Source organism: Rhinatrema bivittatum, chromosome 6, assembly GCF_901001135.1.
Source record: "Rhinatrema bivittatum chromosome 6, aRhiBiv1.1, whole genome shotgun sequence".
In the NCBI taxonomy this organism is placed as follows: Eukaryota; Metazoa; Chordata; class Amphibia; order Gymnophiona; family Rhinatrematidae; genus Rhinatrema; species Rhinatrema bivittatum.
In genome coordinates this window covers 151,072,673-151,100,132 of record NC_042620.1, presented here as the reverse complement: position 1 = coordinate 151,100,132, position 27,460 = coordinate 151,072,673, and the positions used below count along the sequence as shown (strand labels likewise).

General features: G+C 42.7%; 1 protein-coding gene across 1 annotated transcript in view; it reads right to left on the bottom strand.

Annotated features, from left to right (window-relative positions):
- The window catches only part of DNAH7 (dynein axonemal heavy chain 7), a 724,465-nt gene that overhangs the window by 511,856 nt on the left and 185,149 nt on the right, over positions 1-27,460 (bottom strand). Inside the window, 1 exon segment of the mRNA XM_029606081.1 lies at positions 11,808-12,493. Coding sequence (XP_029461941.1) covers positions 11,808-12,493 — 686 coding nt within the window.

Below are 27,460 nucleotides of genomic sequence, written 5' to 3'. Positions count from 1 at the left end.
TCGTTATGGTCTTTAAGTTGAGCAACAGTCTCCTGAATTTTCTCACCGAAAAGATTATCTCCCATACAGGGGAGGTCAGCCAACCTGTCTTGAACCTCTGAATGCAGATCTGAAGACTTGAGCCGGGCCCATCTTCAAGCACTTATTCCAGATGCTGGCACCCTGGTGGCTGTGTCGAAGATGTCATAAGCTGAGGGCACCTCATGTTTACCAGCATCCAGACCTTTAGAATAACATTGAACTGGTCCTGGAACTGGTCAGGAAGAGTATCAGAAAGATCCTGGAGCTGTTTGAACAGGTTTCTGTTGTATTGCGAGATATAAAGCTGGTAAGCTGCAATATGGGATATTAACATGGCTCCATGGAAGACCCTATGCCCAAAAGTGTCGAGGAATTTCTGCTCTTTTCCTGGAGGTGTGGACAAGTGAAATCTTGGTCTTCTGGCTTTTTTCTGGGCGGACTCGACCACCACTGAATGGTGGGAAAGTTGAGCCTTCTGGAATCCAGGTGCTGCTTGGACCAGATATGTAGCATCAGTCTTACGGTTTACCACAGGGACTGTCCCTGAATGTTCCCAATTGTGTTGAAGGAGGTCAAGGAGGACCTCATGGACAGGTATGGACATTACCTCCTTCGATGCATCAACAAACTGAAGAACTTCTAACATTTTAGGTCTGGAGCCTTCTTCAGTCTGGAGTGTAAATGGAATAGACTCCGACATCTCTTTGATGAAACTTATAAAAGAGAGGTCCTCTAGCGGAGATTTTCTTCCCTCATCAGGAGGTGAAAACTCTGATGGAATATCTCCTGTGTCTTGGGAATCAGAAGAGTCATCAGACCAAGGATGATAGTGCTGATCCCCAGCACCCAACGGTTCTCCAGAGGGCAAAAATGGACCTCCCCCAGCCGAAGGAGGTTGAGGCACTGAAGGGCTCGGTGGCTGCATGGGTGGCACCAGTGTCAGCATCGGTAGAGGTCGATGGGGCTTCGGTGGCAAAAGTGGTGTGGAAGGACTCGATGGCCTCGGTGGCCTCCTCGGTGGTAACACTCCAGAAGGGCCTGGCACCGGGTCTGGCATCAGCAATTCACCCTCACCTGAAGAGAGAGGAATGGGCATTGAAGGACTCGGAGGCAACCATGTTTTCCTCAGTGCCAAAGGCAAAGCACCGATGAGGGCATCGATCCTGTCCAGCAACGGTGCAAGCATCGGTGGCATAGGTTCCGGCATCAGAATTGGAGCTGGTATTGGTGCCGATGGAATCGGGTATCCATGGAGAGCTTGCACCACCGCCTCCTGAACCATCCGGTTCAGTTCCTCATGGAACGCTGGCGTTGTTAAGGCCAGGCCTGGAGTGGGAGGCTGGATGGGCACCACCGGAATAACCACCAGTATAGGTGGAGCATCAGTCGGTGCCTCTCCTGAAGGCGAGGGATGCCTTGGTGAACCTGGCACAGAGGAGGTTTTGGGTTCCTCGGCACAGGCCTTCTTCCTCGGTGGCTCCTTGGAAGTAGAAGTGGAAGCCACTGATGCGCTCGAATCAGATGTTAAGGATTTGTGATGCCGATGGTGATGCCTTTCTTTATGTCTCCCTTACTGGTGTCTAGAGCCGAAGAAGCGGAAACCAAAGTCCTCGATGCGGGTCAAGAGTCATCGGTATCCGACCGAAGACGGGACTTGGATGGCGACGGTGTCAATGACTTCGACGCTTTTGATGAGGAAACCTGTTTGGAATAGAACAATAAAGCCATCTTTTCCAAATGAGCCCGACGCCCTTTACGGTCATTTGGGCGCAGTTGGTACACGAATCTACATCATGGATAGGGCCCAAGCACAACACACAAACCTGGTGAGGATCGTTGATGGACATTGTCCTCGGACAGTCTGGGCACCTACAAAAATCCGTCACCATCATTGCCGTCGAAAATTTAGGCCGCGGCGCAGTCGGTGACCTCCGGGTCTAAAAGTTGGAACCGATGGTAACCAACCAAAAAGGTAGTAAAACTTACCGAACGGGCATGGGTATCAACGGTATACAAGGGGAACCCCAGCCGGGGTGAAAATCTTTGAAAAACTTGAACTTTTTCCTGAAGAATATTTTCCTGTCAGGAAACCGTGGAAGAGCTCTTATCTCCGCATGGCAAAAGCTGCGTGGAAAAAAAGAGACTGAAGGGGGACCCCTGCTGGATGCAGGGTTGGTACCATGCTGGGCATGCTCAATGGTACCAGTCAAAGTTCTAGAAACTTTGACAAAAGTGTTCCGTGATTAGGATCCATCCTGATGATGTCACCCATATGTGAGGACTACCATTCTGCTTGTCCTGTGAGAATTATTAGTTATCTGGCCTTGTATGGATGGATAACTTCCTACTTATCTGCACCCCTCTCCCCCTAATCCCATCTTACATGACCAAAAAAACATGTTTTGGGGTCCACAGGTGCCTTGCCCCCACCCCCTTCCCCGGTTCTTAAATATATATAACACTCCTGCCCCACACCCTCATACCCCCCACAGTGTGAAGGGGGCCATGCCACACACACAGCCCCTCCGGACCCCTGGCCCATCTACCTGAACCATAAAAATATCTGCCAGAAGCAGGGTCCCAATTTATCTGGTCCTGGCGATCAAGCACAGCTTCTATGAATGAGCTGCATTGGAAGAGCAAACTACACACAGTTTATGCATCCAGCACCGGAAGTTACTTTGTGTGCAGTTTACACTTCCAGTGCCATTCATTCACAGAATCACCAGGGGTGGATATGTTGGGACTCCACTCCCGGCAGTTTTCAAAGCTGACTTTGGTAATCCAATGTACAGGCAGTTACAATAGTCTAGTAATGGTAAAAGTAAAGCTTATACTACAGCCTGAAAGTTGGCTGCAGAGAGTAACGGTTTTAGGTTGCATACCACACATAGGGGGTTATTTACGTGTACGTTAGGGCCATATCGCATGCGAAAATGGCCTTTTTGCATGCAATATAATGCAAATTAGGGGGAGGGGAGGAGGTGGGGCGGGAAGGGGCAGGAGTCAGCCACGACACCACTGCCAGTGATAATGTGAGGAACATTATCTCCGGCAGTAGCGTGGCAAATAGCTGCCTGACTCGTCTGTCAGCTATTTATGCACACCCTGCAGTTGTGGAAAAAGAAGCTCTTATTGAGGACAATGAGGTTCACTAGCCTAGCCATGTTCTGGACATTGAAACTGGGTTTACGGGCAGGGGCCACCATTTTGGAATGAGCCCACTGCTGCAGAACTGGAAGTGTGTATGCATGAAATAGTACACAAGCGCTTGCTATTCCTGAGTACACATTTACTTTTCCGGGCACAAATAGTACATATATACTTTGGGGGCAGGACATATGCTTATTTTAAAACCTGTGCAGATGATACTACACATGTTTTAAAATACTTAGACAAATCTATGTGGACCCTAATACATATATATTTGGGACAGGTTTGAAAGTTAAGCTCCCTGTGAATAAGAATTAAGATTTTGAACTTTATTTGCCATTGAATTGCCATTGAAGGGAACATAGTCAGCATGTTGGGGCCCCTGTTAGTACTTGAGCAAAGGTATTTTGCTTTTAGGAGGTAATTTTCAAAGAGTTACATGGTTGCTGCTAGTGTAAAATTAGCATATATGTGTATGTAGCATGTATATGCACACATGCTATCTTAGAAACATCAAGAGTACAACTCATACTTGCAGTGGCAAGAATAAATTTCAACACTGGAAAAAAGTGCAGTACAGGGCATTCTGGTGTGGAGTTTAGAAGTATGTGCACAAGTTGCTGTTTTGTAAGCAGAATACACAAGTACATTATCAAACTTATCCATACATTTTTACACCTATTAATTGATTCGTGCAATTGAAATTGCACTTGTCTTTTGTCTACAGTTTTTGGCTAAGAGATCTGGGTGAACTGGTAGGGGATTAGGGTAAACTGCTGGAGGGACTGAATTTGTAAAGATATTTGTAAACCTGTGATTCCCAGTATGAATGAAGTAAGTATTTTCAGAACATGAGTATATGCATACTTTATAAAATACCTACCTCTGCATTTAATTCTGGGTTAATACTCGCAAATTGTTTATTATGTGCATAAAATATACATGCGCATTTTAAGTATGCTCGTTCCTGCAATACAAATACATATACATACTGAAACATAAACATATTTTCAGCACAGAAATCTGTGGTATTTTTTAAACTATGTGGCTCCTACCACACAGTTTATAAAATACCAATAAAAATCTTCATGTACTCATGTACATGCACAAATGGAGTACTGCAGACATTTTTGAAAGCTGGGTGTTCCGTGTATTCACAGGTAAGCCCAGATATAGATATATATGTATATAAACAACTAGATATTAGGCAATGTTAATGCTAATTAAAGTGCTCAATTTCTAATAGAAGAACTAGCTAAGGGAAAACACTAATATTCAGAGGTGATCAATTTAAAAATTTGTCTTTATTAACACATTTAATAAAATTAAGGGATTTAAAATATGTAACATTTCAGCTCTGTACGGTTGCACACATTTTTAATGTGCAAAAGTGATCTTCTAATATACTACTGAATCAGCACTTTTTGAATTTTTCTAAGTTGTTTCCATGCATTTAATATTATGATATTGAATTACTGTTTGTGTGAATACAACTCTTTTTTGTGTCAATATATACAATATTATGACAACTGAAAATTTTGGAAGTATTCATTACAAACGACGCCCCTGAAGCAGCTCTAGCGAAACATAGTATCGTGTCAGGCTTGGCAAGACTACATTCACTGAAAAAAATGGGAAGTAAAAAATCTTTTTACACTTTGGTTGAAGCTATCACATTTAAAATTATTAGAAAAAGAAAATGGGACCGATGATTATATAAGATCCCACAGGTTTGTTACTTGAACAACATCATGTTCTGAAAACCGAAAGGGTGGTATGAAGATCCCAATGATAATTTAAAGTCTCTTTATTATTCAAATTATTGTCGCTTGCAATTCATTTTTTTATAACTTGGAACATTTTCGGTTTGCTAGATTGGGTTTTTCTTGTTTATGATTATATACAATATGGCACAGCATTTGTTTAAACTTATAAATGTATATGTTTATGTATGGTTATGAATCTCAATGAATAAGTGTCTAATTATTTTTATGAAATGTGTTAATAAAGATACATTTTTCAATTGATCAACTCTAAACATTAGTGCTCTTTCCCTTATGGAGGTACAGTTTTGAGTTGGTGTCAATCTTTTCTAACAAAATGGACGCACAGGGTCCAGATAGGTGCCTTGCATTTCACAGGGCATAATATTCAATTGGGAGTGCCGCATGGATCGGCACTCTCATCTGTATTGTTCAACATATACCTTTCCCCTTTGGGGGTGTTGTTGCAGTTTTTGAATGTAAAATATTTTAGATATACTGTTAATGTCTATTTTTCTACAATGTGGCCCTAACTCTGATTTACCAGAATCTAAGCTGCTAGATATAATTAAAAAGATAAGGGAGTGGTTGACAGATGATCATCTGTTTTAAACATTACAAAACAAAGATTCTTTAGGTGAGAAAAGGTTTCAATGAGAATCATCAAGTGGAAGCTCTTATGGCTGATGGTTTGTCTGTCCCTTTTCAAACAGAAGTAAAATGTTTGGGACTGTCAGTTGACAAACAGCAAATATGCCATGTAACAAAAGTGTTATATATAAGATGTGGATTGAGAGTGCCTTCATACGATGCGAACAGACTGTGTTCTGCTATCGTGTATATGAGCCATATTCATTAGGCACCTCAATTAGGTCTTAAATTTTATGTTGGTGTCCACGGGTTTGCGTGGACACCATCGCATCGTATGAAGGCACTCTCAATCCACATCTTATATATAACAGGTTTCATATATTGTATTTAGTTTCATGTTATACAAGCTTGGGTATATTAATTTAGTAATGTAACAAAAGTGGCATTTTATAAGCTCAAGAGGGTCAAAACGCTAAAAAGCTTTTTACCCCAGGATCTTTTTCATACAGTCATACCAGGCTTTCGTTTTGAAACACTTGGATTACTGAGGTGCTCTGTAAGTAGGATTACCTGAAAAGCTAGCACATGTGTCGCAAATGACTCAGAATGCTGCCACTCAAGTTCTAACTGGTCTCTCGAGAAGAAAGCATGTCACTCCAGTGTTGAGAGATCTCCACTGGCTTCCAGTTAAATAGAAAGTAAAGTTTAGATTTTGACTATTGTTTTTAAATTTTTGACAAGGGCTTACCCTGGTGCATTAAGAAGTTTTATTGATTAATATATTCCAAATGGACATTGAGATCAGAGAGTACTCATTTGCTGGCCACTCCTCCAGTCAATAAGCATAAATGGATACAAACAAGGTTGAGAGTTTTTTCTTCTGTAACAGCAATTGAATGGAATAAACTGCCAGTCAGGTTTTATGAGCAGCAGGATCTGAAGTTATTTAGAAAAGATATTAAGGCAATGTTTTTTGAAGAAGCTTTTGGATGAGGTAGAATGTTTTTAAATGAGTTGTGTTTTATTATTTTGTTTTATATATGTAATGGTTTTATGCTGCTTTGTGATGATACTATGAATGTATGATTACAATCCACGCTGGACAGATATTAGGAAGCATTGGCATAGAAGAGATTTTAATACATAAATAAATTATATATATATATATATATATATATATACACACACACACACATTATATATATGGCTTGCTGTTTGGACAGGGTGTATCGAGATAGGAGAATGTTTTTTTAAAACTACAGGAGGGTAAAAGTGTGGTGAACGGTACTAGATGATTATACATTTGAAGGTGATTTTTGTGGATAAAGTTTTAATTTATTTGGCGAGGCATTTAATGGGGAGCTGCGTTGGTGAGTGAATTGGCAATGAGGATTTTGTCAGATTTGGTTTTCCCCTGATGAAGCCATAGCGGCGAAACGAGGGTCCCTTGTAGGGAATACAGTCACCCATGTCTATTATGGGAATATAGTCACTCATGCCCATTATATGAGGAGGGAATCCAATCTTTTAGATGCATTACATGAGGATAGCAAGTGGAACATTGTGGATATTAATGAGAATTTGCATTGCATGAGGACAGTGCGTGGAACACCGTGGAACATCATTGACATTCATGAGAATTAAAGAATGTATATAAGAACATGTGCAGTAGTGGACACGTGTTCTTTCGGTAGCATATGTAGATAACACATAATATGTGATAGATATGATATATGAAGGGTTAGGTATTGATGTTATAATAAGTGGTACATTCATTTACATGTGACATATATGTAATTCATGTTTTATTCTTGATGTAAGCGCTCGCTGCAATTTTGTATCTTCAATGATTTCATTCATCTTTTGTATGACTCTAGCAACATTGACATAAGAAAGCTGCTTTAGTCCAATTATGAAATGAATATTGATATATAAGAAAGTTGTTTTAGTTCTGTGGTGTAAAGGACTTTCTTAAGGTGTGAATATGATGTGAATGAGAGGTATTCTGTGTATATTTGTTTTGTATAAATAAAGTATTTTTATTTTGTTGTTTTGCAAGTGAGTATAGACTCTCATTCATTTTATCAATGATTTGAGCATTGTTTGAGAGTCACGTGCAATTTCACCCATATTAGTTTACTTTTGCACTAAACAAGGCCAGTCGGTACCAGAGCTTCTAAAACTGGTACAAAAATAATCTGGACTGAAAAATGGCTTTAGTTTACGCAACATACACAATTTATAAAAGGCATTCTTTATCACCATTTTTACCTGTGAATACATGGAAAGAGTCTGGTCCAAGGTAACTCCTAAACTCCTAATTTGAAATGAAATAGAAATTGAGAAATCATCTAAATAAAAATGAGAAGGCATGCCAGAAACAACTATTTTGCCAAGGACTATCAACTCAATCTGAATATGTTAATGGATAACTTATTATTAAGTGTGACAGACCCACTGGTCAGCCACTACATGGCCCTAGCTCCTCGCCCTTAGGATTTATATCATCTTAGATGGAGACAGCATTCCTGCATAGGTCAATTTATCAGGACAGCAGATTGTAAATAAGAACATTTTACTCACAAACGTGTATATATCCCTTGACAATAATTGTAAATACAAATATCTACGTCCTACAAATGTTGATGTCCATCCCAAATTATCAGAACCTCCCTGCCCCCCCCCTTTTTAGGTAACCCCTATCCTGTATCCCACCTAGTTAATTATTACTTGTATAATCCACCCTCTTATTTATATGTTATTGTTATTATAATTATTATAACTACTGTTCCTCTTATAATCATGTGATAATTGTAAAGCCTGTTGCTAAGTTCTGTTCTCTGTAAACCGACGAGATGTTCCCAACTTTTGTCGGTATATAAAAGATATTAAATAAATAAATAGGCCCTCCCCCAGAGGTAGCCTGTGAGTGATTATCCCCTAGTCCACAAAGGGATGGTTAGCCCTAGTTAGAGTGTGGCAGTGTAGATTTGATTTCGAAGGAGAAGGAGTATTTTCAGTGTGCTCTCCAAGTTAGGCCCCAAGTTTAGCACTGAGAGGAAGAGACAATGCCTTGCCAGGTCCTCAGAAGTTGACGAGGAAAGAGAGAGAAGCAGAAGGACTTTGGCAGTTTTTCTGAAGTTTTTCACAGTTTTGCCCTGAGCCTTCTGGCAGGCAAAACACCCTGCTCAGTGGGTCAGGAGGGAGCTGTGTACCTCTTTTCCCAGTTCAAGAGGAGGTTGCAGTGACTGTGCAGACAGAAGAGAAGTGTTCAGGTAACAGACTGAGTTTTTACCACCAAGAGGGCAGAAAGATGTTTTCTGCCACCTTTAGTTTGCTTCTAGCTGTAAGCTGTAAGGACTGCTTTCAGTAGTAGGCCTTTCCTCCTGGAAGACTGCATCTGTCTTTTGAAGAGGAATAGGAGGAAGAAAAGAGGAGAAGGACATCTGGAGACTCCCCACAGAGTTTCTACCCCTGGGACAGATGACACTGCCAGGTTGGAGTATGGGATTCTCTGTGGACCTCAGGTACTGGGTAGGCTATCTGTCACGGTTAGGACATCCCAGCCCACTTGGGTCACTTATCATTCTCTGTCATGGAGAATAAGCCAGTTTCAAGCCCTTGCCTGCAGGGACACATCCACATAGTTAGAGATCAAGTAAATCTTGGCTCATGTAAATGTAAGGACCCTGGATGTAACTGAATATTTTATTTGCTGCACCTCTTGATTATTTTGAACTCAATCCAAGTAAACTTTAATTTGAACACACATCCAAATAGTCTACCCTGGTTTGTAAGTGTACCTGTCCCAAAGAACAAGGGTAAAATAAACCTATGGGATACTACACAACCCTGCCTGGGCCAAGAAGGTTTTCCTTCATCCCCACAGAAAGGACCCACCCCTTGAGAAAAGAATGTGGGGAAGAGACTGAGGAGCTAACCACGGTTAATAAATTCTTTTTTGGCTCTTTGGAATTGGAAACATTCCCCAGGAAAGGGTTACAGTAAGCATCCAACATTTAATGGCAGTCATGTATTTGGAAACAATGGATAAAGCATCCTCCATCATAGAGATAACTGGCAAAAAAAAACACTTGATATCATCAGCTTCTCTCTCAAATAGGACAATCCAATACCTTGTAGGAGTCTGAACACGAGGAAAAGAATCTTAAAGCCAGCAAACAACTTCACTAGCAACCAGTATAAGCATCATAACAGTGGTAAGGTAGACACACCCTTTGAATGGCCAAAAATAAACTGTGGAAATAATTCACAGACAAAAATGGAGAGCAACTCTGTGCTTAGCGATCAAGCGACAAATGAAATGAGTGCAGAGAGAATAAGGGTCCAAACACATTCCACTGTGTATTACCAATAATCTTTACTTGGTACAGCAATTCCACTGTCTCATAATACAGATAATACTTTGGAAGGGTCCCCCAACATAGACCCCGTGTTTTGCTGGGAAAAAACGACATGTATGATAAAAGACACGACTTATTGAGCACTGGTCTAACATCAACAATAATCCCGACAATGCCCCCTTGGTCACACATTGGGTCTCATATTCCCATTCAGTACTTGATCTGAAAATTTTTGTCATTGACGTCCTATCTCCTCTGTCTCGAGGAGGGAACTTTTCAGAGATGCTCATTCACAAAGAGCAGAAATGGATTTATATCCTTGAAAATCTTGTTCCAAATGGTTTAAACAATGAAATCGAGTGGAGTTATTTCACTTAACTTCTCTATTCCATCTTTACAATTTTTGCAGTGATTTGATTGGCTAACTTCACTTCCATTAAACTCTTCTGATTGGCTGGCTGCTATTGTGCCTTTTTGACAGCATTTAAATGGCTTCCCTGTTTCTCATTCCTTGCGCTCCCTGTATACTGATGTTAAGCCTGTTTAACGTATATATTTACTTTCATTTTATCAGCTAATTCCCATTGTTTTGTGGTCCTATCCTATGATAATATTGTTTGTTTAACTTTCAGATGTGACACTTCTTTATCTTTGTCTCCCAACGCAGCCTTGCAGTGAAATATGGGGGACCCTTCCAAAGTGTTATCCGTATTATGAGACAGTGGAGTTGCTGTACCAAGAAAAGATTATTGCTAATACACAGTGGAATGTGTTTGCACCCTTATTCTCTCTGCACTCACTTCATTTGCTGCAAAAATAAACTGTGCCATTCTATTTTTAACCATTTGAAGCCTGCATACAAGCCTTAATAGAAGGTCATGAAGTAGGCCAATACAGTAGTCCAACTGGGGAAGAATTAAAGCATGCACTACCAGTTTGAATTAATTTTGATCAAATAAAGAACAAAGGAGCCATATTAAGTGCAGTTTAAAAAAAGACACACTGCACTACCTGGGAAACTTGGGTCTCCAATTCAGAATCCAATATGACATCTAACAATTTAATCTAGTCCACTATAGTCACCTTAGCAATTTCCACATTGATTACAGACAATTCAGGCACCAGGTTACCCCTACCAATTCAAAGGATCATTTGACTAATTTGTCAACTAACAACCAATTTGAAATAGTTTGCATAACCTTCTTAAGCTGTGTGAGCGAGTCCGAGACATTCCTGTTCAGACAGTAAACAAGTTATATATCATCAGTATAGATAAATCCCTGAAGCCCTAGATTGCATATTAATTTTGCCAAAGGCTGCATAAAGATGTTAAAAAGCAATAGTGATGATGATCTGTGGGGCACTTTCAAAATCAGCAAAGACCACACCCTTGGTAAATGCCGATACAGTGTGCGCTGAAAGAAATTAAGCCAACTAATCCCTGAAGCTCTGAAAGAAATTAAGCCCTGATTGGTCATAACCTCTTCCTTCTTGCTAATTCTTTTCTAATTTTAATGTCAAATGTTCAAAAGTTCAAATGTTTATTGTAACGCCTTGCTTGCGACAGTTCTGTTATATTGTAAACCGGTGTAATTTGTATTCTATACAGGAATGTCGGTATATAAGAATTCAAAATAAATAAATAAAATAAATAATCCAAAACTAGCCCACCCAAGTCCAAACTTCAACATATTCTCAGGAGGATATGTTTAGTATAATAATATGTTAGTAGGGACCTAGCTTTTAATAGTATTATATGCATGAAATTCTTAAAGTAATATCAGGACTAAATGATAACAGCATTCTTTCATAGTAATAGCCTAAAGTAATTCTGGAGTAGTGCTCCTTTAAACTCAAGTTAGTGGATTAAAATTTCAGTTAATACTCTTCTGCTTTAGACTATGAAACATTTTACCTGATCTCGTTTTCAAACGCCTTAATAAAAGGTGATCCTCTCATAGTCTGTGTTTTGACAATATGGTCATCCAAAAGCATCTGAATGTCATCAACTGATGACAAAATATTGGTTCCTGTTTCTCTGTAAGGAAGAACATTAAACTCCATTTTATCCCACTCAGAAATCATTTTCTCCATTGCCTTTTCAAGAGAATGCTCCTTGCTGGCTGCCTCACTGATATTTTCAAATTGGCTCAAAAACGGTTGCAGATTCATGTCGAGAAAATCTGTGACTGTTGTTTCAAATAAAGGTTTAATTTCCTGACCAACAATTTCTGACATGGAGGTCCAATGTCTTTCTCGCAAGCCTGGGTTGCAGATTACTTGAATGAGGGGAATGTGCTCTCTGAATTCTTCTACCTTGTTTTTAATTTTATTAGTTATAGAGAGTGCATATGGGGAATCAGAAAAACCTTTTTCAAGCTTATACAGTGCTCGCCAGACGTTTCCAACATCTTGCTCTACTATATCTGGGTTTACTGTAGAATAGGGTCCTTCCATCCAGTTTTTATGTTTGGTATTGAATTCTACTGTGGTTTCATACAGGCGAAGATATGGATTTAGAGTATCCTGGATTTTTTTACGTTCAGGGTATTGGGTTATTTCCCATCCAAATGCTTCTTCTTCTTTATTGAACTGTTCAATCTGTAATGGCAAAAGTCAAGTCATGACTGTAATGCATAACAGTATAAACATTAGGATACAAAGCTCTAGTTTCATTATTATTTAACATGTTCAAAATTATTAGTAAAATTTATTGGAATTATTACAAATTCGATAAAGCTTATAGAACATTATAAAGATGATGTTCTCAGGCCTCAGAGGGTCTTATAATTTTGTACTGTATAAAAGATATCTATCAAAAGTAGAGCAGACCTGAAAGATCAAGCCTAAGAAGCACTTTCCCTCTTAGCCTCTGAATAGCAAAGGATTTCGGTCACCTAGTTTAAGCATTAGGAAAAGTTAAAGTGAATGATGCAGCAGAAGAGAATCATCATCAGTAAATAAATTAGACAATAGTGCTTAATCCAGCTTCATTATAGATCATTGTTGTTCCATCTTTACCTAGGTCTGCTTGGATCTCTTTCTCCTGTATGTTGATACTGAAGAGTTTCTTTTAGTAATCTTCCCTATTACATTCTTTCTACTTGCTGTTTCCATCATTCTTTATAATATTTAAGTTTCTCATTCACACAGTACTGTACTCATTCACACAGTATTGTTTTTTCTTATATCTTCATTCCTAATTCTGCTTGTCCATTGCATCCTTTAATCAGTCTTAACAATTTGTATTTCTTCTGTCTGAATTCTAACATTTTTATCATGTATATCCCATATTCTGGATCTATAGTAAAGTGGTGGTGGTGCCATAACAAATTTAACTCTTCTAGTTTTCCTCTTTAATGCTATGGATGGTACCACAAGTTGATTGGAATTGATTAATAACATGGTAAAAGTAATGTCACAACCAAGATAATTAAAACTTGTTCAAGAATCTAGCTGTCAATGACAAACATAACTCTAGTAGGTCATTTTCCTTCAAACACCACTGTATTTGTTTTCTTTAAGGATATTTTAAAATTATAGTTTTTGCAGAACTGATATAATTGATAGATTTCTAAAGTTCATTTATATAATATCCACAATCCCAATTCCTTTATCCTTTCCTTTTCTGGATTTACATCCAGTAGGCCCACCTGGTTATTTCTATTTTGAAGTTTATGAGTAACTTATGGACGAATTTTTAAAAGGCCATGCACGTATAAATCGGGACTTAAGTGTGTGGCTGGACCATGGCCTGGCCATGCACGTAAGTCCAGATATTTATTTATTTATTTATTTATTTAAAGGATTTATATACCGGAAGTTCCTGTATAATATACATATCACCCCGGTTTACAAGGAACAGTAACTATCGCTTCATTTAGCGGTTTACATTGAACATATTAATCAAAACAAATTAGTATATATTGCTAAACAGTTAATAAATAACATGCGAGTTAATAAATAAATAACATGGTTATATGTTTGTCAACATGATTATATGTATATATGATTATATAATGAATCCATAACATGATTTGTGAAACTGGAGAAATGCTTATTTGAAAGACAATCTTTACCCTTTTTGGGATTTATTATCTCTACTACGGGTTTTCAAATGGACCCAGATAAGCTGGCCAGTATCCGGGAATGGCCACAACCGGTAGGGCTCCGTTCTCTACAACGATTCCTTGGATTTGCTAACTTCTACAGGACCTTCATTCCCCGATTCTCTCACATTGTGCAACCCCTCACGGCATTAACCAAAAAAGGAGCGGATCCTAAGAATTGGCCTAGTGAGGCAGTACAGGCTTTTAGGAATCTTAAGGCCGCATTCCTACAGGAACCTTGTCTCCATCACCCAGACCCCACGTGTCCTTTTATTGTTGAAGTGGATGCCTCAGACTTATGGGTAGGAGCCATACTCAGCCAACATTCCAACCAGGGGAAGCTACTCCCTTGCTCATATTTTTCTCATAAATTCTCCCCAGCCAAAAAGAATTACGGGATTGGGGACAAGGAGCTGTTAGCTATTAAACTGGCCTTTGAGGAATGGAGTCAATGGTTAGAGGGAGCTCAACATCCAATTACAGTTTACACAGATCATAAGAACTTGGAATATCTTAGTAAAGCACAACGACTGAACCCCCGCCAGGCTCGATGGTCGCTGTTCTTCAGCCGATTTGATTTTGTTTTACGCTACCGCCCGGCCTCCAAGAACATTCGGGCTGATGCTCTTTCCCGACTGCACAAGACCAATGACGCACCTGACTCCCCCAACTATATCATCGACCCAGCCAGGGCCGGCGGAAGCACTAGGCGAACTAGGCGGTCGCCTAGGGCGCCAGCTTCCCGGGGGCGGCACTGCCCCGGTAAAATTAAAAGAGCTGCATTAAGCCGCCGCCGGCCCCCCGAAGCCGCTGCCGGCAGCCCGCCCCAAAAGACCCATCTGACCTCCCCCAGAGGTTCGCGTGCTCCCGGTCTCTCCCGCTGCTCTTCCTTCCCTGCTGCCGTTGCCGCCGGGCTATCAGCACGTTCAAGCCCAGCGGGAACGGCAGCGGTGCAAAAAAAAAAAAAAGCTGTGGCATCCGCGGCTGCCCTTTTCTTCCTCCCGCCCCCCCACCTGACCCGGAACAGGAAGTGATGCGCGGGAAGGAGAAAGAGTGGTGCCGCATGAAAAAAATAGCGGCGACAGCAGCATCGGCCCCCGAGCAATTGAAGCAGCCGGTAATCGGGAAAGGAGTCAGCAACGTGAGCCTCCCGCGGCCGATGGGATTCTTCCTTTTTGGCCTGCGGGGGCTGGAGGAGGAGGAGGCTGTTGCAGCTACCATTTGTGCTAGGGGGGGAGAGAGGAAGTGAGTGAGAGAAAGAGAGAGAAGCAGCCAGCCTGCCTGTGTGTGATTGAGAGAATGTGTGTGTGATTGAGAGCCTGTGTGTGTGATTGAGAGAATGTGTGTGTGATTAAGAGCCTGTGTGTAAGTGAGAGAATGTATTTGATTGAGAGCATGTGTGTGTGATTGAGAGAAACTGGTCAGAGAGCTGATGTATGTGTATATGTGAGAGACAATGAAAGTGACTGCTCAAGGAGATGACTGATGTGTATGTGAGAGTGTGAGACAGTCAGGGATGTGACTGATGTGTGTGTGTGTGTGAAAGAGAGAAAAAGCATGGAAGTGAGAACTCTGGGTATGTGAAAGAAAGCATTGGAGTGAGAAGCCTGATTATGTGAGAGAGAGCATGGGAGTGGGAAGCCTGTGTGTGTGTGCATGTATGAGAGAGAGACTGGTAAGGTGACGGTGTGACTGGTGTGTATGTGAATGTGAGAGAGAGAGAATGTGATTCAGGGAATGAGAAGCCTGTGCACCTGGAGAGCGAGCATGGAAATGAGAGAGAGACTGGTGTATGTGTGTAACAGAGAGAAAGTGATTATGGGAATGAGAAGCCTGTGCATGTGAAGAGTGAGCATGGGAGTGAGAAAGCTGGGAGTGTGTGAGATACAGCATGGGAGTGAGAAGCCTGTATATCTGAAAGAGAACATGGGAGTGGGAAGCCTGTGTGTGTGTATGCATGAGAGAGATCAGGTGACTGGTGTGTGTTTGTGTATGTGTGTGAGAGAAAGAAAGTGATTATGGGAATGAGAAGCCTGTGCATGTGGAGAGAACAAGCATGAGAGTGAGAGACTGGTGAGTGTGTGTGAGAAAGAGAAAGTGATTATGAGAGTGAGAAGCCCGTATATGTAAGTGGAACATGGGAGTGGGAAGCCTGTGTGTGTGTATGGCATGAGAGAAACTGTTCAGGAAGGTGACTGGTGTGTTTGTCAAAGACTGTTTGGGAGATGATTGGTGTGTGAGAGACAGAAACTGGTCATGGGGGCATGACTGATATGGTGTGTGTGTGAGAGACATGGGCCTTAAGGAAGAGGACCATGAGTATAGAGCTTAGCCACTACTGCTGCTTCTGGTGTGTACTACAGCCTGCATGGAAGAGGAGTAAGAGAGCTGCTAGAGGGGGTAAGTAAAGATGGCTTTTTAAGTTTATTTTTCTTGATTGACTGTCATTTTAATTATTTAATATTATGTGATGTGTCTGCTTTTTTTTGTTTGAGCAACAAGTATAGCTTTGGTTTATGTTTATTTTATTTATTTTTATTTATTTATTTATAAAAGTTTCTATACCGTCGATAAGACAAATCATCTCAATGGTTTACATGGCATAAAAATGTCAAATAAGTGTTCTGTTATAAATACAGACTTCGTTATTTTCATTAATGCACAATGTAAGTTAATTGTGTGTGGAGGCGGGGGGGGGGGGCGGCATAGCTGACGTTTCGCCTAGGGTGCCTAATACCCTTGCACCGGCCCTGGACCCAGCTAAAGTGATCTTGGCTACCACTGACACAGCGCCTCCAGGGAAGACAGTGGTACCTCTCTGCCTTCATACTAAGGTACTTTCTTGGGCTCATGATTCCCTGACGGCAGGTCATCCTGGAAGGATGTACATTGGACAGACTATCTCATTTCTATTGGTGGCCTTCTGTATGCCAGGATGTGTGTGCATATGTAGATTCCTTCCCAAAGTGTGCCCAACAGAAACCGTTACCTGGTCGGCCATGGGGCCTCCTCCAACCCCTTCCACCACCTCAGGAACCTTGGACTCATATATCCACTGATTTTGTTGTGGACCTTCCTCCCTCTTCTGGTCACCAGGTCATATGGGTCGTGGTGGACCGTTTTTCTAAGATGGCTCACTTTGTCCCTCTGCCCAAGTTACCCTCTGCTCCTGAGTTGGCTGGGTTCTTTGTTATTCATGTATTCCGTCTTCATGGTCTCCTGCTTCACATAACTTCGGACAGAGGTCCACAGTTTACTGCCAAATACTGGGGGGCATTGTGCAAGAAGTTTGGAGTACAACTGGATTTTACTACTGCCTTTCACCCCCAAGGAAATGGGCAGGCTGAAAGAGTTAATCATGGCTTAAAGACGTTCCTTCGCCTATTTGTCAATGAACGCCAGGATGATTGGTCTACACTATTTCCCTTGGCCGAGTTTTCTCATAATTCTCATAAACATTCTGCTACTGGAACTTCACCGTTTCAGATCATCTTTGGCAAGCAACCCCGGCCTCCTCTACCCCTACCTCTATCAGTTGCCTCTCCAGCGGTGCAGCTTTCCGCATTGCAGTTGCAGGATCTTTGGAAGACTAATAATGCCAGTCTGCTTCGAGCCGCCGATTCTGCCAAACGGAGGGCAGACAAGAATCGTCGACCCTCCCCACTGTTTAATGCTGGAGATAGAGTTTGGCTCAGTACACGCCACATTCGTCTCTGGGTTCCTTCCATGAGACTTGCTCCCAAGTACATTGGACCATTCCTTATCAGCAAGCACTTGGGACCAGTGACCTATCGATTACGACTTCCAACCAGTCTTCGCATTCATAATTCTTTTCATGTTTCCTTGTTGAAACCATTGGTTTCTTCTTCCTTCCATGCGTCTCCGTCTCGATCACCAGCTCTGGTGTCTGAGGAGGACTCGATCTATGAAGTGCGTGAAATTCTGGATGTCCGTCGTCATCACAGGTGGTGGGAATACCTGGTGGCTTGGGAAGGTTTTGTTCCAGAAGAGAATTCATGGGAACCATGAGTGAATATTTTTGATAAGACCCTACTTCAGCAATTTCATCTACTACACCCTGAGAAACCCGGTCCCTCCAGGAGGGGGCATAAGAGGGGGGTACTGTTACGACTTCTGGCCGGGGAAACCCTCGGCCAGGACCCCTACCTCTCTCTGCGCGGTGGAGCGGGACCGTCCTTCGGCGCGGCGGGCAGCGCACGGCCGCGACACGACTTCTCTGGCGTTAGTACAGCAGCGTCGGGGAGACCGCAGAAAACCCCGCCTCTTAAAAGGGCCAGGGCGCGAGGGCCGGGCAGGCCCCAGAAGATGATGTCATCACCCAGGGAGATTTAAACCTCTCCATGGGACTTAGCAGTTGCCTTCGCAACAAGGTTCCAGAGTGGCTGCTTCTTGTGCTTCTCTGTGTTCGCCTGCCGTGACCCTGTTTGGACCTGGACTTGTGTTTGCCTGCTGCCTGCCTTGACCTCTGCTTGGACCTGGACTTCTGTTTGCCTGCCGCCTGCCTTGACCCTGCTTGGACCTGGACTTGTGTTTGCCTGCTGCCTGCCTTGACCTCTGCTTGGACCTGGACTTGTGTTTGCCTGCCGCCTGCCTTGACCCTGCTTGGACCTGGACTTGTGTTTGCCTGCTGCCTGCCTTGACCTCTGCTTGGACCTGGACTTGTGTTTGCCTGCCGCCTGCCTTGACCCTGCTTGGACCTGGACCTGTGTTTGCTTCGCCTGCCTTTAACGTCTGCCTGGACTACACCATTCCCCCTTCCAGAGAAGAACTCATCAGGCCGGCGCCTTGGTGAGTACCCTCTGGACCAAGAGTCCACATTCGAATCTACTTACATAGTTTGGAACATTTAGTCCAACTCTCTGTTTCTGGTCTTTCAATCAATTACCAATCCACAATAGGGCACTACATCTTTCTCGTGGTTTTTGATTTCCTGAGGATTTTCTCATGGGGGACTTTGTCTAATTCCACAAGAGCACAAGTGAAGTGGACCAATATACTATGATGATAATCAGCGAAGAAGAGGTGTGTTGGTAAATATTGTAAACCTTGGTCACAAATCAAAACTCATTGCTAAATGAGTAACTTCAAATATTTTACTCAAAATATCCTCAAAAATATCAACAGGTCTAAGTCACATGGAGGTCGATATTCAAAGCCATTTGGATGGATAATATGAAAAAGTTATCTGTTTAAATGGCTTACCCTGCTATATTCAGCTTTTAGCCAGCCAATTAGTTAGGTGGGGTGTTTTGGGAGCATAACTGGGAGGAGTTGAGTTAGCCAGCTAAGTTAACCGACTAGCTCTGATATTCAGTTAGCCAGATGACTTAGCCGGCTAAGACTGGTCAGGTTAAAGAGCTGTCCTAAAGATAGCCAGCTATAGTTAGCCAGCCAGCTAACTACTTAAGGGGGTTGTTTTCTAAAGCGTTATCGCGTGCGTTAGGACCCTAACGCACGTGATAAGGCCATATCGCATGCGAAAAGGGCCTTTTCGCATGCGATATCATGCAAATTAGGGGGAGGAGAGGAGTCATGGTGGGGAGGAGTGGAGTCGACGGTGTCTTCACTGCCGGCGATAATGTTACTAACATTATCGTCGGCAGTAGCGCACCGAATAGCACCACCTTTCACGGTGGCGCTATTCAGTGCGAAAGCTGACAGCCGGCGCACCGCCATGGTGCGAAGGCTGTTGACTTTTGCAGGCCTGCTCTCGCTTCACCCCCTACCCCCCATTTTCACAGGATTCATCATTCTGCGAAGAATGATGAATCCTGGCCTAAGATAGCCAAATATATTCAATTGTGTGGCTGCACTACTGAATATGCCTCCAAAGTTAGCTGGATAAACTGATCCAGCTAACTTTCAGGCCGATTCAGTAAAAACGTGGGAGAGCAGACGAATGCAAATGAGGTGGTGCGGTAGAAACAGGCAAAAGGAGGCGCTAGGAACACTAGTGTGTCCATAGCGCCTCCTTTTAGCCCGGAGCGGCAGCTGTCAGCAGGTTTGACAGCCGATGCTCAATTTTGCCGGCGTCGGTTCTCGAGCCCGCTGACAGCCACGGGCTTGGAAACTGGATGCTGGCAAAATTGAGCATCCGGTTTTCGGCCCGACAGCCGCCGGCCCATTTTAAATTTTTTTTTTTTTTTTACTTTTTTTTACCCTTCGGGACCTCCGACTTAATATCGCTATGATATTAAGTCGGGGGGTGCACAGAAAAGCAGTTTTTACTGCTTTTACTGCTTTTCTGTACACTTTCCCGGGGCCAGCAGAAACTAGCGCCTACCTTTCGGTAGGCACTAATTTCTTAAAGTAAAATGTGCGGCTTGGCTGCACATTTTAGTTTCTGTATCACGGGGAATACCTAATAGGACCATCAACATGCATTTGCATGTTGAGGGCGCTATTAGGTGCCATGGGTTGGACGCGCGTTTTCCGCCCCTTACTGAATAAGGGGTAAGGGAAAATGCGCGTCCAAGAGCATGTTAACAGTGCGCTCCATCAGAGCGTGCTGTACTGTATCGGCCTGTTTGCTATCTGGACTATTTCTGAATATTGACCTCAATATGTCCCCCAAAGTCTTTTCAGAAGACTTTGTCAAATGTCTTCTAAAATCCAAATCCTTTATATAAACTGGTTCATTTTTATCTACATGTTTATTTACACCTTCAACAAAATGAATATATCTGTAAGTTAAGACTTCCCTTTGTTAAAACATGTTGACTCTTCCCCATTGAACCATGTCTATACCTAGTAATTTTGTTTTTAAGAATAGATTTTACCATATTTCCAGGCACCAGAATTAGGCTCGCAAGTCTATAGTTTCCTAGATCAACCCTGGAACCCTTTTTAAGAGTTGGTGTTACATCAGGCACTCTCTAGTCTACAGTAACTGTGACTGTTTTAAATGATTGGTTGCAGATTAACAGTAAAAGGTCTGCAATTTTGTGTTTGAGTTATTTCAGAATTTTGGGGTGAATACCATCCGGTCCTTATTATTTGTTTCTCTTTCTCAATTTGATCTATTTCATTTTCCATTAACATAGAGATTTGCTTTAGTTGCTTAGCATCATCATCATCATCTAAGAAGGTTTTTGGTATGAGAATGTACCCAACATCCTCTTCAGTAAAGAACGAGGCAAATAATTCATTCAGATTTTCTACAATTTTCTTGTCATCCCTGAACATTTCTTTTGCCCCTTGTGACCCTACTGATTCCCACACAAACATTTTGCTTCAAATGTACTTGAAAAAGATTTGTTAGTTTTTGTTTCTATAGAAAGCTTCTTCTCAGATTCTTTCTTGGTGTGTCTCACTACTGTTTTACATCTAACTTGCCAGTATTTAAGTTCTTGCTTTCCCTATTGGGATCTGTGTTCCAGTTTTTGAAAGATGCCATTTTGGTTTTAACTACCTCTTTCACCACAAGATTAAGCCATTCTGGCAGTCATTTGATCTTCTTTCAACCTTTTCAAATACATAGAATATATTTTATCTGGGCTTCTAAGATGGTATTTTTAAGGAATGTCCATGCCCTCATGCAAACTTTTAACTTTGCCAATTGCATCTTGTAGTTTCTTTCTAATTTCCTCATTCTATCATAGTTTCCTTTTTCAACTTTATTTTTATTTGAATTTAAATATAATTCAAATACACACTTGATTAGAAAACAAGACTACATTCCAACAACAAAGATAAAAGGAAACAGAAAATGTTGCACTCAGGGGTGGACCCTTGTCCTGTGGCAGTGGAGATGTGCCTCCTGGTAGGGACCAGGAGGGAAATACCCCCAGGGGGGCTGAGCACAGGCAGAGACAGAGGCTAGGGAAAGCTTCATCACTGGAAGCCCGAGGTCCCCCCGGGAGGAGCCCATAGGGACCCAGGCCGCTTGGACTTAGGTGGGCCTCACAGGGTCTCCTGGGAGAGTGGAAGTCCGGTGTGCCTACAGACAGGAGGAGAGCGTGGTCAGGTTCGAGACTGGAGGTCAGATGGCGCAAGGAGGACCAGAACAGCATAGGAGATGACAAGGCTAGGAACAAAGCCAGAATCTGGAGACGAGGTCGAACAGGCAGGGGTCAGAGACCAGGAGTCAGTCTGAGGAGTGGTCAACAAAGCTTAGGTCAGATACCAGAGGTCAAGCGAGATCTCAGGCAGGCTGAGGTCAGGAGGCAGGAAGCAGGCAGATGAGTCGAGTAGCAGGCTGGAGTCGAGTAGCAGGCGGCAGGCAGGCAAGTCGAGGAATGGACTGGAGTCAGAAGGCAGGCAGCAGACAGGCAGGTTGAGGAACGGACTGGAGTCAGAAGGCAGGCAGCAGACAGGCAGGACGAGGAACGGACTGGAGTCAGAAGGCAGGCAGCAGACAGGTCAAGTAGCAAGCAGAGGTCAGTACCAATGAATCAGTCCAGAGGTACTACCTGGGCAGATGAACAGGAACAGGAGGACACTGGAACTAGGAAGCAGGAACAGAACGGGAACAGAAGGATCCTGGAATGAGACTTGGAACAAAACAGGAGCAGGAACAAGCGCAGAGACAATCTAGCAACTGACCTGATTGCCAAGGAAAGGAAGTGCAAGCAGGGACTTCCTTATAACGGAGAATCAATCAGGATGCGCTACGGAGCTAAGACCCACCCTTGGCCCTACAAGAGGCCGGGCAGTCCTCACGCATTTGCGCAGGAGCGTGGCCAGCAGCGCCGAAGATGCTGAACTCCGGCATGAGGCCTGGTTTTCAATAGAGGGCCCGGCGACCACCGCCGCAGGATACCGGGTCCTGGACGCCGGGTCCCAGGTTGGCTTCCCAAGCAGCAGCTAGGGAGGCCAACCTGGGACCTGCTGTGGAACCATGAAGGTGAGCAGGCCCATGTGCGAGACGGGAGTGGACGGGGCGCGTAACAGAAAAGAAGAAAAAAACTTTCATGTCTTAAGAGACTGCAACACAAAAGAGGGAATCCAAGCCGGTGCTAGATGCAAAACAACAAAGAAATTTAGATAAGAAAATTTATATAGAGAAAAAAGGGTGAAATAACATTGCTATAGTCTCCCTTTTTAAAGGTATATTCTACTACAGTAGTTTTATGTAATGTCGTCTTTCCAGTGATTCTGCCAGATTTTATTTCATTATGATCACTATTGCTAAGCAGCCCCACTAATCCCTTGTACTAAGTCCTGTACTAGGGACCAGATCTAAAGTAGTTCCCTCTCTCATTGGTTCTAGGACCAGCTGTTCCATGAAGCAAGCATTATTAATGGCATCTAGAAGTATAACCTGTCCAGCATTTTCTGCTGAGACACTGACCCAATCAATACTGGGGTAAGCTGGGCAAACTAGGCAGATAATTTAAAAAAAATACTGATTTTTGTAATTACTCATTTAAAGGTGAATTTTAAAAGCCCCACATGCGCCCAAACTGAGAGATACATGAATATGTCAGACCGGCATGTGCTGAGAGGATTTTAAAGGCTGCCCTATTTTATAACATGCACATATGTTATAAAATGGCCACGTCCTTGGGTGCGGGCCAACGAACGTGAACATCTGTGCGCTCGCACACCTCTTTAAAAGTTACTGTCTTCACTTTTGAGAAATTTCAGCAAAGAACCGAGATTTTGTGGGTTAAAATTATGTATTAATATCAATTATGTATGTTTTATGTATATCACTTAGGGGTAGATTTTTAAAAATTGCGCGATCGCGTACTTTTGTTCGCGCACCAGGCGCGAACAAACGTACGCTGGATTTTATAAGATACGCGCGTAGCCGCGCGTATCTTATAAAATCCGTGGTCGGCGCGCGCAAGGGGGTGCACATTTGTGCAACCTGCGAGCGCCAAGCTCAGCACGCACTGCCTGTTCCCTCCGAGGCCGCTCTGATTTCGGAGCGGCCTCGGAGGGAACTTTCCTTCACCCCTCCCCCCACCTTCCCCTCCCTTCCCCTACCTAACCCACCCCCCCCGGTCCTATCTAAACCCCCCTTACCTTTGTTTCATGATTTACGCCTGCTAAAAGCAGACGTAAATCTGCACGCGCCGGCCGGCTGCCCCGCTCCGTGTTCCGGTCCCGGGGGCTGGACTAGAGGCCACGGCCACGCCCCCGGGCCGAAACCATGCCCGCATCGCTGCCCCCAAAAACGCCGCGTCACGCCCCCGAAATGCCGCGTCATTCTGCCACGCCCCCGACACGCCCCCTACCACCCCTTTTAAAAAATCCCGGGACTTACGCGCGTCCCGGGGCTCTGCGCGCGCCGGCAGCCTATGCAAAATAGGCGCGCCGTCGCGCAAGGGCCCTGCGCGCATAAATCCGGCCAGATTTACGCGCGCAGGGCATTTAAAATCCGCCCCTTAGGGTTTTGGTACAAATGATTAATAAATTTTAATGAATGCAAAAACAAATACAAAAGCATCTGCCTAGTTTGCCCACTGAGCAAGTTAATCGTTGTGCTGATATTGACACCATCAGCCCAGTAGAAACAGTATATCAGACCCCCTCAACTCATCCAGAGGAGTCCCCCAAGGCTCATCTCTATCCTCCACCTTGTTCAACATTTATAGGTTTCCTGTCTGCCAGCTCCTTACTGACCTAGGCCTCACTCACTTCATTTATGCGGACAATGTCCAAATTCTATTTCCTGTAACGGCCTCCCTACTTAACGCATTAAAAATGTGGGATAACTGCCTCATATCAATTAATATCCTCCTTAATATTTATTTATTTAGTATTTTTCTATACCGACCTTCATGGTTAAATACCATATCAGGTCGGTTTACATCGAACAAGGGGATAGTAACAGAAAATACATATTTAAATAAGTGGATAAACAGAAGAATCAAAGTTACATTCAACAGGGATGGTAAAAACTTAATATTGCCAACAGGGATGGTAATACACTTAATATTGCCCTTAATAGTGGACAATTTTCTCAGTGGAAGGGAGTGGGCAGTGGAGTGGACAGTGGAGTGCCTCAGGGATCTGTATTGGGACCCTTACTTTTCAATATATTTATAAATGATCTGGAAAGAAATATGATGAGTGAGATAATCAAATTTGCAGATGATACAAAATTGTTCATAGTAGTTAAATCACAAGCAGATTGTGATAAATTGCAGGAAGACCTTGTAAGACTGGAAAATTGGGCATCAAAATGGCAGATGAAATTTAATGTGGATAAGTGCAAGGTGATGCATATAGGGAAAAATAGCCCATGCTGTAGTTACACAATGTTAGGTTCCATATTAGGTGCTACAACCCAAGAAAGAGATCTAGGTATCATAGTGGATAGCACATTGAAATCGTCGGCTCAGTGTGCTGCAGCAGTCAAAAAAGCAAATAGAATGTTGGGAATTATTAGAAATGGAATGTGAATAAAACGGAAAATGTCATAATGCCTCTGTATCGCTCCATGATGAGATCGCACCTTGAATACTGTGTACAATTCTGGTCGCCGCTTCTCAAAAAAGATATAATTGCGATGGAGAAGGTACAGAGAAGGGCTACCAAAATGATAAGGGGAATGGAACAGCTCCCCTATGAGGAAAGACTAAAGAGGTTAGGACTTTTTACGGCTGAGGCGGATATGATAGAGGTGTTTAAAATCATGAGAGGTCTAGAATGAGTAGATGTGAATCGGTTATTTACTCTTTCGGATAATAGAAAGACTAGGGGGCACTCCATGAAGTTAGCGTGTGGCACATTTAAAACTAATCAGAGAAAGTTCTTTTTTACTCAACACTCAATTAAACTCTTTAATTTGTTGCTAGAGGATGTGGTTAGTGCAGTTAGCATAGCTGTGTTTAAAAAAGGATTGGATAAGTTCTTGAAGGAGAAGTCCATTACCTGCTATTAATTAAGTTGACTTAGAAAATAGCCACTGCTATTATTTATTTATTTATTTATTTAATTTCTTTTCCTATACCGATGCTCAAGACTAGGTCTTATCGTACCGGTTTACAATGTAACTGGATAACATGGAATAGATGATAACATGGAATAGACTTAGTTTTTGGGTACTTGCCAGGTTCTTATGCCCTGGATTGGCCACTGTTGGAAACAGGATGCTGGGCTTGATGGACCTTTGGTCTGACCCAGTATGGCATGTTCTTATGTTCTTAACCGAGCTTCTCCTCATATCTCACAACTTAACAATCAACTCCCTCGCAAACACAACATCTATCTCCAATTCACCCTATTTCTCCCAAAATTAACGAAACTTGGGAGTCATCATAGATAACCCGTTCAACTTAAAAAAATTCATAAACAACACCACCACAGAATGCTTCTACAAACGTCATGTACTTAAGAAACTCAGACCTCTCCTCTACCTCAATGATTTCCATACTGTTCTCCAGGCCCTCATCTTTTCTAAAACTGACTATTGTAACGTTCTCCTGCTTGGCCTCCCCAACTCTTCCATCAAACCACTCCAAATGCTACAGAACGCCGCAGCCAGAATCCTCACCAACACACAAAAGATGGACCACATCACTTCCATCCTAAAAAGCCTCCACTGGCTCCCCATCTCATTCAGAATCCTCTACAAGAGTCTCACCATCATTCACAAAACCCTTTACAACTAGGACCTTAACTGGATGAATGACTCTATTTTTCCACTCCTCTAACAGACCTACCAGTTCTACCTACAAGGGGACCATACACACACCTGCTCCCAAACTCACACACCTCGGCTCCACAAAAGATCGGGCGCTATCTATTGCAGGACCCACCATTTGGAACTCAATACCACCTACTTTACGATTGGAACCTAACTCACATATGTTCAAAAAAATGATTGAAGACCTGGCTCTTCCAACAAGCATTTAACTAACTTCTTACTTCCCCTCTCCAATTTCCCCCTCCCCCTCACCTCAATTAGCTTCTCTCCAGGTATGTTGGGAGGAGGAACAGCCCAATGGTTAGAGCAGTGGGCTACAAACCAGGAGACCAGGGTTTGAGTCCATCTGTTGCTTATTGTGACCTTAGGCAAGTCATGCTACCCTCCATTGCCTCAGGTATAAAAATTTAAATTACAAGCCCTCTGGGGATAGGGATATACCTACGGTACCTGAATGTAAACCAATGTGATATCTCTGATCGAATGTCGGTATATAAAATAAATAAATGGTAACTTCCCTGTAAGTCAGTGGTTCTTAATCCTGTCCTGGGGACCCCCCCAGCCAGTTGGGTTTTTACTGTAAATAAAAATATCTGAGGTCAATATTCAGCTGCTGTGCTAAGCAGCTAGTTAAGGTAGCCAGATATTGCTATCTAACTAATTTAACAGGGATATTCAGCAGCATGGTGACACACTGCTGAATATCCCTGGCTATTTTAAAGTCAGCCAGATAAGTATATCTGGCCAATTTTAGGACAGCCCTACAGTGCAACCAGAGTTAGCCACATAAGTTTAGTGGCTAACTCCAAATATTGGATAACTTATGTGACTAACTGT